At 52.4% G+C, this 14586-nt stretch overlaps 1 protein-coding gene across 1 annotated transcript in view; it reads right to left on the bottom strand.

Annotated features, from left to right (window-relative positions):
- Positions 1–4762: 4762 nt before the first annotated feature.
- TGFA (transforming growth factor alpha) overlaps positions 4763–14586 on the bottom strand; it is a 106888-nt gene continuing 97064 nt past the window's right edge. Inside the window, exons 4-6 of the mRNA XM_064572361.1 lie at positions 13158–13307; positions 10363–10472; positions 4763–8513 (exon numbers count right to left, since the gene is read on the bottom strand). Of these exons, the coding sequence (XP_064428431.1) occupies positions 8506–8513; positions 10363–10472; positions 13158–13307 (268 nt within the window). The 3' untranslated portion in view covers positions 4763–8505. The remainder of the gene's footprint in view (positions 8514–10362; positions 10473–13157; positions 13308–14586) is intronic.

Here is a 14586-nt window from a genome sequence, read left to right as displayed (position 1 = left end):
TTTTGTTACACAAAATGTTACTGCATTACCTTCCATGTCTCAGGCACCAGGCTAAATGCTTGGCTATAAAGACAGAGAGGACAGAGGTTCTTGACCTTGAGAAGCTCATGACCTGGGGCACAGGACCACTGGTATGGCCACTGGTCATAGGCTATGTAACAGAAGTGCACATGACGTGAGGGCTCTGTATGGGGGCTCCGGGCAGGCCTCAGAAAGAAAGTGAGGTGTGAGCCTTCTGTTCTAGAAGGAACAGAAGCGTGCTCTGACACAGAAGCAGAAAACAGGCATTTCCAGCAAGGAGAACTGCGCCGGCAGAGAGGCGTGAAAAGGCCTGGCAGAGCCGGAGACAAGCAGACAGCTTGAGAGTGGAGGCTGCAGACGGATGGTGACCTGCAGACAGATTTTGGTGGGGCCACCGCGTGGTTTATACATTTGAGCCACATTTAGAAATGGAGCTATTTTATGAAAAAGTCCAGATTTCCTGCTTCTCTTGAAAAAAAAAAAAAAAACAAAAAAAAACGGAAAATCTGGCCACTGTGCTGGATATCCAGGAGAAGGAGCAGGAGGGGAGGCGTGGCGCCCCCTTCTGAAGAGGTCTGGGCCCTCCAGCTCTTCACAAGGGCTGCCTCCCACCCCAGATTCCCCGACTCCGGCGTTTGCATTCACGCTTCCACCAAACAGTCCCACTCATTCCGATTACCAGCTTCACTCCTGGAAGCATCTGAATTTCTTGCCTCTGGCTAAGCATTCTTTGAAATTAAAGAGCAAGCAGGGGAAAGACTGGCAGAGTGTCCGTGGGGAGCCATCATCAGCCCCTGGGCCGAAGGGACAGGGAGAGGGGAGGAAGTGGTGTAAATGAAGTGTGGTGAGGGCCCAGCCCTGGGGTGTGAATCCTGTGCAGCAGGGAGGGAGTGGGGGTGAAACACCTCAGCTCTCCCCTGGGGCCACGCAGTGGCCATACCAGAAGCCACGGGGTGAGAGGGTCCTGGGCAGGCTGTCCACAGGGGTACGGGGTGGACCGTGGATCTGAGAGGGCAAGTCACCAGCACACCTAGGCACTTAGGGATAGAGAGAGCCAGGAAAGGCCCTCTCCTGAGAGTCATTTGGGCTGTGGTCCCTCTATGGGGACCCTCCTAAGGATGGTAAAGCCACAGGCTTGAATGCCAGCAGGTGGGAGGGAAGGGGTTGTGCAGGGCCTGAGATGCCCCCTCCATTACCAGGAAGGCCTGGGAGGCCACAAGACCCATAGCAGGACAAGGGCAGGACAGAGGCTCAAGTCTGGGCTCACAGACTATTCCAGAAGGGGGCTGTGGGATGGCTTGGAATGCTGGTAGCTCATGGACCCTTGGACAGGAGGCAGTGGTTAGAGTGCTGGAGGTGGGCTGGACCCCAGAGGCTTTCCAGCACATGGTCGAGTCCCCCAGGGGACCCCCTGTGCCCTGGAGGTCACCCAGCTGCTGCTCGACGGCTTTGGTGGTAGGGAGTCCCCTAGCCCAGGGGGCGGCTCTGGCTATGGAAAAGATCCTCTATTGAGCAGAAATCCACATTTTTGCCTCTGGCTCTACTCCTTGAGGCCACACTGCACAACATTCTCTGTCCAAGGACAGTTGCCTCACTCCTCTGGGTCCTTTGCCACTTCTAAAGGTCGCAAACCAGGAGCGTGACCCTCTGCTTGTGGCCCCATTTGCCACTGGCTCTCTGGAAATATTTCTCATGACACATCCCTCTCCCCACGCCTTCTTCTACCTTGAACTGAAGGTCAGCAGAGGATCAGAGAGTGGAGCCTCCCTTGAACCGGACAATATATTAGGGGCATTTCGGATAGCACTAGGTTTTTTTTATTCCAAAAATCAGGCTGAGCAAGTGGGAATTGGTAAACTTTATCTCAATAGCTCCCTCAGCTAGAGAGGCAGGAGCCAGGCAGACGGGCACTGGGGGCTCAGTAACACCCCAGGGGAGCACAGCCAGCAAGCAGCAGGCCTGCAACCAACCCGGGTCTTCGCCCCCGGGCCTCCTTCCACCACGGGGGTCCAGAACCCTTGCACTCTGGCTCACTCTGCTGCGGGATCTCCTTAGGGACCAAAGGCAGGTGGGAGAGTCACGCCGCTTCTGTTCTGACGGGCCAGGGTTTAAATGACCCTGGCTCCCCCCGGCACAGCTCTTAGGGGAGGTCACATTCCAGACCTGAGGATTCCCTTTCTGGAACATGCACGGCAGCCCAGTTCCAGGTAGTGGAGCTGTTCCTTCGACCCGCTCTCAGTTGCACTCCCTGACGGCTCGGGAGGGGCTCCCCGGCAGGACCGGGGCTTGCCCTGGGGGGCTTCATGGCACGGGGCAGCCCCTGGTCCTATAGTACTTGAGCAGCGGTGCGCCAGGGCCTGAAGCTTCCACTGGACTAAATGTCCCTGGGGAGAGGCTTTTTTTTTTTTTTTGCTTTTTCTTTCTCTCTCCTGTTTTCCTTTCAGCATAAGTGTCACCATGTTTTTTATTCCCAGTTGCAAAACTTGGTTCCTGAAAAGCCGTCGCCCACTTGTGCGTGACCTCAAGGGCTAGTCACATGGTACTCCTTACAGGCTCCTGTTCTCAGAGTTTTCTCACTTCTCTGCCCTAGATGATCCCACCTGAAAGGAAGTCCAGGATGCCCTGCTTCCCTAGGGGCTACCACCTGCTGGATCATGGGACACGGAAGCATGGACGGGGGTGGGGGGATGGCCTGGGTGGGGACCAGGCACTCAAGCCCCGGACACGAGACCTCTCCTGTGCCGTCTTCTCCCTGGGCTGTGGTGTGTTTAGAAGGCAGTAGGGATTGGATTAGAATCTCCAGGAGAGATTTTAAACAGATGCCCCAGCGCCACCCCGACAGATTCTACAGTTTGATTGATCTGGGGTGGGAGACACTAGCTTCATGGGAAAAGCACTGCTAGCCCCAGGCTGTGTGCTCATGAATAGTCACTGTCTATTTTTGAAGGCAAAAGGCTGGGACAGAAACCTCAGGGCCTGCCGAAGCAGCAAGTGCAGAGAGCAAATGTGGAAGAGGGGGTTTCAGAAGATGGAGGAGGGAATGCTGGTGCTGGAATTCCTGGGGGCTGCTGGGCAAAGAGCTCGGAGTTGGCAGGAGGCAAGGTGAGGTCACAGACACCCCAAAATGGGGCGAGGCAGGAGGCAGGGACACAGGGACCAGGCAGAACGGGGGTCTGAAGTTTGGGCCAACAGCATCCAAAAAGACTAGCCCTGTCAGTCCAGATCGTGGATTCAAGCTGGCAACTGCAAGTAGCTTGGATAAATGAGGGAAGATTGACTCAAAGTTCATCGGCGCTTTTTCCTGGGGAGAGTGCTGCCTGCAACACCCCGGACAGTCCAGGGCAGCTGGCTAGAACCAGGGACGGCCACCCGATACCGGCTCTGGCAGAGGGGGGCCCGGCAGGAAGGCTTGGAAATCAGGGAGAAGGAGCGGGACAAGAAGAACATCCCATGGGTTAGAAACAAGGCCTGGAGAGGTCCCTGGAGATGGAATAGGGTCAAGGGGAGGGAGTGAACACGGAGTATGGGCAGCAGGTCTCTCCCTCCTTCTCCCAAGAGGTGGATGAAGGCTCTGTTGAGGGACAGCTACCAGGCCAGCACACTTGGGACAGGAGTTGCCCAGGTTTTCATCTTCCTGCAGGTCAGGGAGATCCTAAGCCCTCTGGGGCCTGGACAACAGGGTCTCCGGGCTCGCCCTTGCTCCCGAAGCTGAGCATCCCCTGGGACCAAGATCTTACGCCGTTCCGCCACTGTTTTGCTCCCTGCTGCATGAGCTCCTCCTAGGTCACCTGCATGAGGTCCGCACATGGGTTAGAAGAGCAGGGGGTTTAACCATGGGGATTCAAGTGCAGTGAGGCTTGTAAGAACTGGGCGGATAGTTGTAGAAAGTTCCTTACAGGGAGAAACTGGGCAGTGGGGAACAGGGTGGGTGACTGAGGGTGGTGGGGGTCAGGGGTGGACGGGTCTGTTTTTTCCTTCAACTAGGCTAAGCAGAGAAATTCCAAATAAATGCAGGCCTTAAGTCATGACCATACGTTCTGATGGCCATTAACTCTGAACACCTAAGGGGTAAACTGCGTTGTTTCATTTCCTCCGCAAAGCCTCTATAAAGCTTTTCCTAAAAACTGTGGCCCCACACTAACTTGCCCTTCGCTGAGTCCTAAAGGACAGTGGTTTTCAAACTTGAGCATGTATTAGAAGCACCCAGAAGGTGGAGGGGGGCGTGGGACACCTCTGGAATTTAACAGGTCTGGGGGAGGGGCTTAACAATTTGCATTCCTGAGAAGGTCCCAGGTGATGCTGATGCTGCCGGTCTGGGGAGCACAGCTGGAGAACCACGGCTATTCACACGTGCTCTCTACCTTAACAATTTAGGCTTTCTTTGCAAGTTGTCTGCAATTGGTCCAGAATTAGTTTTTGCATGTTAGTCTCTCAGCCAGATCTCAGTTCCTTCGGGGGCAGGGATTGTGTGTTTTATATTTTCCTCTGCATCATTTAGCATATTGTCAGATACATAGCGGATGAAAGACTAATACATTGGGAACTTCAGAGGATTCATTTTCTTCAAGCAGAACAGGGATCAACTCTGGTTAATTTTAGGATTCCCACATTTTGCAAAAGAGCATCTAATTTTTCCTCATCATTCACATGTGTGGAGAAAATTCTTAATTTGTTTTTCAGCAACACGACAATCTCATGAAAGAAAAGCTCCAGTCTTGATTTAGGAAAAAAAAAAAAAAAGAGTTCATTCCTTCATCCTTCCAAACAAGGTACAATACAACTGGACAACAATGCACATGACTGAAAAACACAACTGCATTTTATATTGCTCACTACTCTTTAAATAAGTATAATTCAGATATTAAGGAAAAGAACTGCTAATCACATTAACACATTACAGAAATCAAAATTAACTTATCACACAAAATAAATTAAAACATTAAATATTAACCTTTTCAGTGCAACATATACAGAAGTCAGAATAACAAGTTCTAAAAAAAAAAAAGCATCAGGTTTGTTATAATAAAGATAATGAAAAGTTGAATACTTCAGTAAGTTACTACCCTAGGAAGAGGGGCTGCTTTTCGGGACTGTGGGTATGTTCACCACGAGGTCTTTCAGAGAGCCTGGTAAAGTCAGCGGCTGGAGAGGACCGGTCTTATGTTCCAACATGGATAACAAACATAGGTGTTCGTCTTGTTTCTGCGATGTGCCCTTTGGGGCCGGGCTTTTGAATCCTCCCCCTTCCTTGGCCAAGCAGGTTGGGAGACACTGAAGCCCAGACCCTACTGGGCGCGCAGGGTCTCCTGAGTAGCACTGGAACCTTGTTGATCCAGTTCTGCCAAAATTGCCCGGAGAAGCGAACTGTGGCCCAGGCACAGCGAGACAACCCGGCCCTGCAAGATCTGGCTGAAGATGCACCTTCTCCACCTGCAGAGCACAGTTTGCCAGGAAGCTCTAGAACCACACCTCCTCCTGCCTCACCAATGCCCTGGTGGCCGAGTGTCAATCCCACCTCCTCCTTTCTTAGGAAGACAGACTCTGGGACACTGCCCACCTCCTCTGTTGGAACACAATGGCCAAGCTCATATCTTGCTTGATTTCGTGTGTCAGAAGCATCTTCCAGATCAGGGTTGACGGCTATCTTTCCATCTAGAAGAAAAGGTTTCTGGCCAGTATGCTTAGAGATGTCACAGCCTGTAGAACAGTGGGAGATCTAGGCTCCATCAAGTATCTGCAAGCACCCCCCCCCTTTTTTTAATGGGGGCTTTTCATTTCTCCTGAGCTAGACATTGGAAGCAGCTCTGCTCCCTGCTCCCAGGTGTGTGGCTGCGGACCAGGAAAAGCCTCAGGAACGAATCCCCAGTCATAATCCTTGGCTTTCTAGAGGCCAAGGAAACACAGGGAACCTGTAAAGATGGGTTCGAAGACGCATTTTTAACCTCAAAAGGGGGCATTTTAACAGCTAACTCAAAATGTACCAATACCATGAAATGGCCCAGGAATCCAATGCTTGCTGGCCATCTGATTTTTAAAGAGAAACCACAAAGAAGCAAGGCTCTCCTATCCTGGGCATGGATGAAGGTCCGTCCAGGCCCGCCGTCACCTAGCCTCTGCTTCCAACTCTTTTCAGACCTGCGGGTTTACAGAGAACTGCCTCGGGAGCACTCACACGAGGCCCACACCTGTTCACTGCACGGTTCACGGAATGATTGCACAGCACGACGGAAGGGGCGCGGGCGCCTGTAGCGTGAGGACCAGAGCATTCACAGACACTAAAGGTGAAGTCCTGCAGGGGCGCGAGAAGGTTCTCATCCTCCTCACATCTCTGCAAAGACGCCTGGAGACCGAACATGGCTCCTACCCTCCATCAGGTGAAGAAAGCCCCACAAAACATTTCCCATCGGTTCCTATTCTCTGAAGGCAACCAGACCTCAAATAGTCTCCAAAAGACTGAGAAAAGATTGTCCTCAAGTAAAAATGTCCTGAAGTTAAAAACACACTACCCACTGCCATTGGTCTCTCTCGCCAGGCTCTCAGACTTTCAGGAGGGTCCGATGAGAGAGAGGAGTGAAAATGGGGCTCTGCAAACCCGGGTCAGTGGGACCGGTCTCTGAGCAAGATGCTACCGGGGAGCCTCCCCCCGCATCCCTGCTGCTGTAGGACGGACGCAAGAAATGCAAGCTTAAGCCTGGGAGCTGCAGTGATTGCACCGCTCGTGGGGGCAGCAGGCGAGCAGACCCCATTTCTGCCCTCACTGCTTCATTCCATCATTCCATCAAAGTGCCAAAGCTAAGACACGGGTCACACACTTGCCTCAAAATTGTAAGAACTAAGGAGACAATTCATCGAAATGGACATTCTGGGAAGAAGAATGAGGGGAGGACAAAAATAACCTGATAGAAATTTTAAGCCAACTTGACATATTTTAAAGGTCCCTTTCGTGATGGGTGGAGCTTAATAGGTAGAAATCTTTCATTTTTCAAATATTAGTGAATAAAGAGTTCCCTCACATAAGGACTTCACGTATTATTTCACTGTTATTCTGTTTACAGTTTTTAATGAAAATTCCTAGGGATGAGCTCTCTGCTGTTTAGCTGGAGGGAACCAGTGTTTTCCACAGGCAAGCCCGATGGGTCAGAACATACCCGGATGCCCATGAAAACAATTTCTCCTTCTTTCAGGGAAAAGCAAGACCCACCCTGATGGAGGTGATTTGTTAGAGTTTGTTAATAAAACCAGCATCCTGAATGGAAAAGGGAAGAAAAAAAAAATCACCGGGATATTTCTTCTAATGCTAGAAAATAAATAGGACAGTTCAATTTCTCCTTTTAAAAATAAAGCCACAAATCAACCAAGCAACAACATGGAAAGTAAATGACCAGCCCCCCTTCCATGGATGTGGCCCCAAACGCCTGTGGCTTTCTGCTTGTGCTCTATTTCTAAGCATCCGCGCTTGGAGGGAGCACTAGGAGGCTAACCCATTCAATCGTGCAGCACTTAGTCCTGTGTTTGTCCCGTGAGGATGCACGCACAGGCACCCTCTACCTCTCTCTCCAACAAAGCTACCAATCTCTGCTGGACTGCCTAACTTTTCTACTGGACTGTATCTGGGGCATTTCCTTGCTTTGTGTCTAAAATGGCAAGGCCGCTGAGCCCCAGTCTTCGCTCTCATCAGCAACTCCTCCTCCGGTTCCATCCCGGCAGCCCCGGGGGGCTCTTCCCAAGCCTTAGCCGTCCCAAAGAGGCCAGATGGTTGTCATCAGTCAGCCAGCTTTTCAGCCAGCATTACATACATCATTCGTGTAGAAGTCTGAAAAGGTTTTATGCATTTTACATTGACTTAAGAGATTAAAAATGAAACCATCATCCATCTCATAAATAATTATCTCCGAGGCTGCCGACGGCTTGGGGAGGTCCTCGGCGTCGTGTGCCTGCGGGAGACATCAGGCTGGTTGAGGGGCTCGTGGACAGAGGACATACGCAGCTCCTCTCACACTTGGCATCTTCATGTAACCAACAGTTACCCTGTGTCCATCTTCTTCTCCAATAAACGGATGAGAAAAAACTCAACGACGGCAATCTCCAGGGTTGGGCAGGATGGATACCGCTGTGGGGAGATGGGCCCATAAAAAAGAGACACAGCCCAGTCTCCGTGACTGGCAGAAGACACCACCACACCCCCCTGGGCTCCGAGGCCGGCAGACGCACACACCTGAGCTAGGTCAACAGGAAGTCCACCCCTTTGCAATTCTTTTTTGATCAGTCTTTAAACCGTGGTCCACTGATTTCTTCTCTAGGTCACACCAAATAACCCCAAGCAGACAGAGTTCTTGACAGAGTTGTGAAGGAAGGCCCACAAAAGACAAAAAAGGCTGCACAGGTGATCGCTGGCAGAACAGGAAGGTCTGTCGGCTCGTCCTGAAGAAGTCCTTCCTTCCTCAGGCTGCCAGAGTCTACCTGGCCAAACTCCCTCCGGGCTCTTCAGACCACTGGAAGGAAGGAGAAACAAGTTAAGTGCTGCAGGCCAGCCCCCAGTCGTGCTAGGAAAACAACTTGGAGATGCATCAGCCAAGGTCACCAGGTTCTCTTGGGCAGTCAGGCCCAAGTCCAAAATTCCTCTGGTTTCCACCTCAGGGGCAGCAGCTTCTGAAACTGTGCTTCTGGTGCCAAAGGCAAGGCTGATGGAATGTGAAGTGAGTCATGGCAGCAGAGAGTGGGGATGCTCCGTGTTGTGAGGAGAGTCAGCCCAGCCTGCGGCCAGTTCCCCTGGAAGGGATGGCTTGGCGGGCAGCTCGTGGGCTGGTCCAGGACTCTGGTGGCAGAATGGCTTCCCCTCAGGCCAGCTAAGAATGGACCCATTTGTTTCTCAATGGGTAGGGCTCTGAGGCGTCCCCTGTGGCTCACGGGAGGTGGCAAGGACCTAGCTCCCGGCAGCTCCAGAGTCCAGCGCAGCCTAGACATCTTCCTGTCCTGGTCCCTCCCATGGCTCCTCTGGAGGCGGACAGGAGCGGGCTTCAGCCTCAGGGGCCATCTTGGGAGGCTCAAAGCTAATGTCTTTCCAAATGTGGGCAGAGAAATAACATTAATAAGAAACTTCCTCTACCTTAAATGACTCTCCTGAGGTGCACACAAATGGCACAAAATCTACTATAAATTTTCTTTTAAAGATTTAAACTATTTTCCTATTGGTTCCAAGCAACAATATAAAAACTTCATTAGCTCAGTGGATGGTCCTCTGAGGCAGTGGAAGAGAGAGGTGAGTGGGGCCTTCAGAGGCCCTGGTTCTCATCCTAGTTTCCCCGTGGACTGATGGTTGGACCCAAGTGGACCTTTGGCAGACTCAGTTTACCCGCATCACTCACAAATCCTCCTCCTCCTAAGGCCATTGTAAGGATTAATGGATTAGCATCCTCAAGAGTTGTGGGCCTCCTAACTGACGAGGACTGCTCCTGCACAATTACTATGGCTCCTGGGCCTTCAGCGCCTTGTGGGGCTGATCGCCAAGAGGTTTAATGGACACATTGGAGTTCCAGCTTCCCGCCGCCCTTCCTCCTACCCTTCTTCATGCAACCGTGAACTTCTGGAATGTCAACTATTAACTAGAGGAGGTCCCTCTTGGGGGATGAGCTTGTGGTGTCTCCTGTCCCACTACTTCCTGAAAAGGAACTTCGAATTTATGATGGGCTCTACTGGTCACAAGAGCAGTTCAGAAAAACTTGTTGATGTGTGGCTTTCTAGGGCTTGTCTGGATAAAGGAGCCATTTGCCTCCGTGAGCCCCAAGCTGGTCATGCTCAGGTGAGGACTCCTGAGATGCGGGTTTGGTCCCACTTCTGGATGCCCAGTATTCTTCATGGATGTCAGTGAAAATATTCACAGAACAGTGGTAGGCTTAAAGATCACAGGATCCGAGAGCTAGAGTCCTGTGAGACCTGTGGGCCAAATCCCTCCTTTCACCGATGGGAAAGGGCAGGGGACTTTCTCAAGGGAAAGAGAATGAAAATCGGTTGTGCGTCTACGGTTTGTGATACGCTCTACTCGGTCCTTTATATCAGTACTTATTCAACTTGCACATCTTTTAAATAAGAAAACGGAGGCTCAGAGAGGCCAACCAACTTGTCAAAGGTCACGCAGACCAGTAAAGATAAAAGTGCTTCCTTCTGAGTAGTTTAGTTTTAACTACTCAGTTTTTCGAGTAGTTAACCTGACTTGGGAGGGTAAACACCCTCTTCCTGCTTCACCCTCTAAGAACGTCTGCCCTGCCCTGGAGAAGGCGGTGGTTTCTCCACCCAACTGTGTCTCCCAAGGGAAAGGGGTCCTTCTTCGCCGCGGCCCCTTACCTGTTTCTGAGTGGCAGCACGCGGTCCTTCCCTTCAGCAGGGCACTGGGCTTCTCATGCCGGCAGACCAGAGCCTGGCACCACTCACAGTGTTTTCGGACCTGGCAGCAGCTGTGGACAGAGAACACGGGCTGGGCAGGAGCCTGGGGCAGGGGTGCCCGGCTGGGGCAGCGGCCGCTGAAGAGCCTGGCGCAGCTCTGGGCTCTAGGGCAGCCTTCCCGTGGAGGCCTCCGGAGGGCTGGCCACACACAGCAGGGGGCTGAGCGCCTTGTAGGGTGGTGGCTTTTGGGGCAGATGCTGGCCAGCAACAAAAGCACCTGCTGGCCCCTCAGGGACTGGCTCTGTGAGCACGGCTCTGCTCCCGGCTTTCGGGGCAACCTGGCCGCCTCCCCGGCTGCTTTCTCCACAAAACAGCAGGTGGGGGGCTCAGAACGGCTGTCAGGGTTGGGACAAAGCAGCCACTGCCGGCTGGCAGGGCTGTGAGGGCTTGGGGAGGGCAAGCATCCCTCAGGTCTTGCCAGCAGCAAAGCAAGGAACATGGATGGGCTGAACAGACCGTGGGAAGAATGAGAGAACGAGTCACGAATTGCCACGGCTTTGAATCTTTCCGTGGACTACCATTCTCCAGCTCTGGCAAACCCAACCTCTTGGGGAACCCGTGTCACACGGAGCCCTGGAGCACCAGGGTTACGAGTGCTCCTGCCTCCCTCTGTGGGCGGGAATGAAGAGCGGGCGGAGTTCGCATGAAAAAAGAACCAGGGAACCCAAAAGAAGGGCAGAGAAGAAAGCACTAAGGAAGACACTGATTATGTAGATACTTAGAACTGTCTCCCATGGGATACCATGGAGGACTTTGTTTCTACTCAGTGTAACCCCGACACGTGCCTAATCCACGCATCCACACACGGGGGCTGGGCAGGGTGTCCCGGTAGACACAGGCCCAGACACAAATGAGAAAACAAGCCTGTTGCTGTGCTGCCCCCTTGGTGCCTGGTGGCATCTCATGATCCCTACCCTAGCCCCTCTCTTGGCACTGTCCTGGGAAGGCTACCAGGGCCCCCAAATCTTTGAGCAGCAGAGCTGAGAAGGAGCCTGAGACCTTTCTGCATAACATACTTCTGTCATGGGTGGCCAGAGCGGTCTGATTCCAGATCCATCATCAGAGATTACTCTTTTGCAGTCGGTTAGCAGTGGGCTTATTCCAGTCGCTTCCTAGCAAGGAGCATTCCAGCGCAGTGAGACCAAGGCCTCCAGGACCCTCTGGCATGGGATAAGCTGGTCCCAACCAACTCTGCAACTCAGGAGGGCCCCATGCGCAGGCAACCAGCAGCCTGGTTAGGGTAAGGGCTTAGTCTCTGGCTCAGGGATTCTGGACTTGGTCTCTAGCAAGGATGGGCTGGGAAAAGACAGAAGGGAGGTGGGACCAGCTGCCTTCCTGGGAAAGAGAGAGGCCGTCCAGGCATCCTAGACTGTCCCTGTCTCCAGAGAATCTGGCAAAATTTGCTTTTAAATCCCTCTGGAGAAGCTCAGAGGGGCATGCAGTTCTTATTCCTGAGGCTCTGGGACCCTCCTGGCCACAGAAAGAGAGGACTATGGACATGATGTGTGAGCACACACAGCTAGACAGCCATGAGAACTGCCCTCATGTGCGGCAGAGCCTGGGCTATTTTCCAGCCCAAACCAGGACTGCTTGTCCACTCTGTCTTTTCCAAGACAGGTGGGAGAGGGACACATACTGCTTGAAGAGGAAGGAAAGGCCGGCTCAGTTCAACCTCCTCCCGCACCATGTAATGTTGGCGTGGGCCACAAGGACTGGAACTAGGGCCGCCGTGAGCAGGGCGGGGCTCTACGGGGCATCCATTTGCTGCCAGAACCAGAGGCGTGGATGTTGCCCCAACAGCAACAAACCAATAAACAAAACAGGACAGAGACTCATAATTACCTGTCCAAACTCCACACAACCTCAGAGGGCTACAGTCTGGCTTCCTTCATTAACACATAGCTGCCTCCTCCGGCCTTTGCCGGGATGGCCCATCCACTACCATCTCTATCATGAGTTAATCTACACTGAGCCGACTGAGAGCCTTTAGCTCTTCTGTGAATTCCTTATGCATAGCCAATTAGGTATAAATTCTCAGAGGCCTTGCTCTGTGAATTAGATGTCTCTAGATATTTCCAGGGACTACGTCTGGCCAGATGCTGTGAACACAGCACTAGGGAGTCTCCCTCCGTGGAGCAGTCCAGATATGGGCAAGCAAATAAGTCCAAGAAAAGGGTTTCTGTTGGTCTAGGGCTCAGGAAGGCTTTCTGGAACATGCAAGATGAGTTTTGGAAGATGCAGAAGGGGGAGAGAAGTGGAGAAAGGGGAAGGGCTGCCATCAGCCTGTCCAAATGGTAACCGAGACGTCTGATGTGGCTTTGGGATTTGCAAAGTGCCTTCGGCAGAAAGGAAGCACCTCTGCCACTTGCCAAAGGAAGCTGGGAGCCATTTCTAGCTCTCTGGAATGCCTGCACGTCCCCATCATAACTCTGAAGGCTCCAACCCCAGCGGCGGAGAGAGAGCACGCACCTTTGCTTCTCCACTGGCTTCCAGCAGTGCACAGACCCACTGCTGGGGACCCTCCCAGGATGCGTGCCCTTGACACAGCGTGGCCGTTACCGAAGATCCTCTCGGCTTCGCTGACACCAATCAGACACCACAGCAATAAGCCACGCCGAGGGGGCCCTGTCATCTGGGCAAGCTGCAGATGGCCCAGTGAGTGGGACCTGACATTAGGGGTGGCGGCAAATACTTACTGTATCAGCACACACGCGATGATGAGGACAGCCAGGGCCACGATGGAGACCACCACCAGGGCGGTGATGGCCTGCTTCTTCTGGCTGGCGGCCACCACGGCCAGGAGGTCGGCATGCTCACAGCGTGCGCCCACGTACCCAGAATGGCAGCTGCAGAAGAGAGGAAGGTCAGCATGCTCTTCTGGCAGAGCTCTTGTTCCCCCAACCCCCCACTCCTCCCAGAGAAGGCTGGGCCAGAGGGAAAAGCCTCTAGGAAAAGCCCCAAGGGGCCCCTCCAGCCTTCGCGACTGGAGGTAAAGGTGTCTGCAAACTAGCTCCTACTTCCCCGCCGGGCACCTCTTGCTTGGAGAATGTGGGACCACTCATCAGCCTGCTCATGTGAGGAAGCACTTCACTGTTATTGCTACTATGTCAGATGCTGGGGATAAAGAAGGCAGCAAGTGTGTTTAGGACACCAAGTTCATTTTGGCAGTTCATAAAAACCCAGGTTATTTTTAAACTAAGTGCATATATTCAGAATTTGATGATAAGAGAAAGAAAACACACTAAACCAGACCCGGGCTGTGGTTTGCTTTATCGTTTTCATCAAATTTAATTAGCCCTGTGAGCATTTACTGGGGCGGGGGGGGCAGCGCACAGGGTTTGTACTGAAGTCGGGGCCAGGGCCACCATCTGGTAAATGCAGGACCTGGGAAGCCACCAACCTGCTTCTCATTTCCAACAACACCTGGCCTCGTTCCACTGGAGGATCAGCAAGGGCATGAAAGAGGTCATGCCCTTGAACATGCTCTGTGGCCTGTAAGGGCCACTACCTATACCAATGTGATATTAATGGTATTACTAATATCCAAAGGCTCTTTCACTTTAGTAACAGTCTCCTCCTGTATGCGGAAGGCTGATGCTGCTCAGCAAACCGCCCCCCCCCGCCCCGCCCCGATCCTGGGGCCACCAAGTGGGTCTCGTAGGATGTTCCTCAGGACTGGTTCCAGCCATAAGGAAGGGATGGTTATTTTCTGCTGCAGGTATTTCCCCCCCTCCAAGCATATGAGTCTGCTCAACAGAAGATACTTTGCTTATGCACAGGTCCCGATGACTTTGTCCAGATGACTTTGTTATTGTAAAGAAAATGTTGGATCACCACTGTCTTCTCAGGTGGGGAAGCTTCCTTCCCACAGGGACTTCCACAAGAGCAGCCCTGCACCAAATACCACACACTGGATTTAAAGTTTTTGTTTTTTTTCCCAAAACATGGCAATGATAGCTAAACTTTTTTTTTTTTTTAGGAGTCTTCTGATGAAATAGCCAGTCTGTCACCTTCATGTTTAGATTAAAAGGCCTTTGAAGAACAAGGAGCAAGAAAAGGGGATTAAGGGTCCTGGTTGCCTGCTATTTGTGGTTCCCTTAAACCTGTGCTCCTGGGCTTTCAGAC

Source organism: Mirounga angustirostris, unplaced genomic scaffold, assembly GCF_029215605.1.
Source record: "Mirounga angustirostris isolate CCGP_5_RB_7025 unplaced genomic scaffold, mMirAng1.0.hap1 SCAF_10, whole genome shotgun sequence".
In the NCBI taxonomy this organism is placed as follows: domain Eukaryota; kingdom Metazoa; phylum Chordata; class Mammalia; order Carnivora; family Phocidae; genus Mirounga; species Mirounga angustirostris.
Note: the sequence above shows the minus strand (reverse complement) of the source record. Positions and strands in the feature narration are given on the sequence as shown.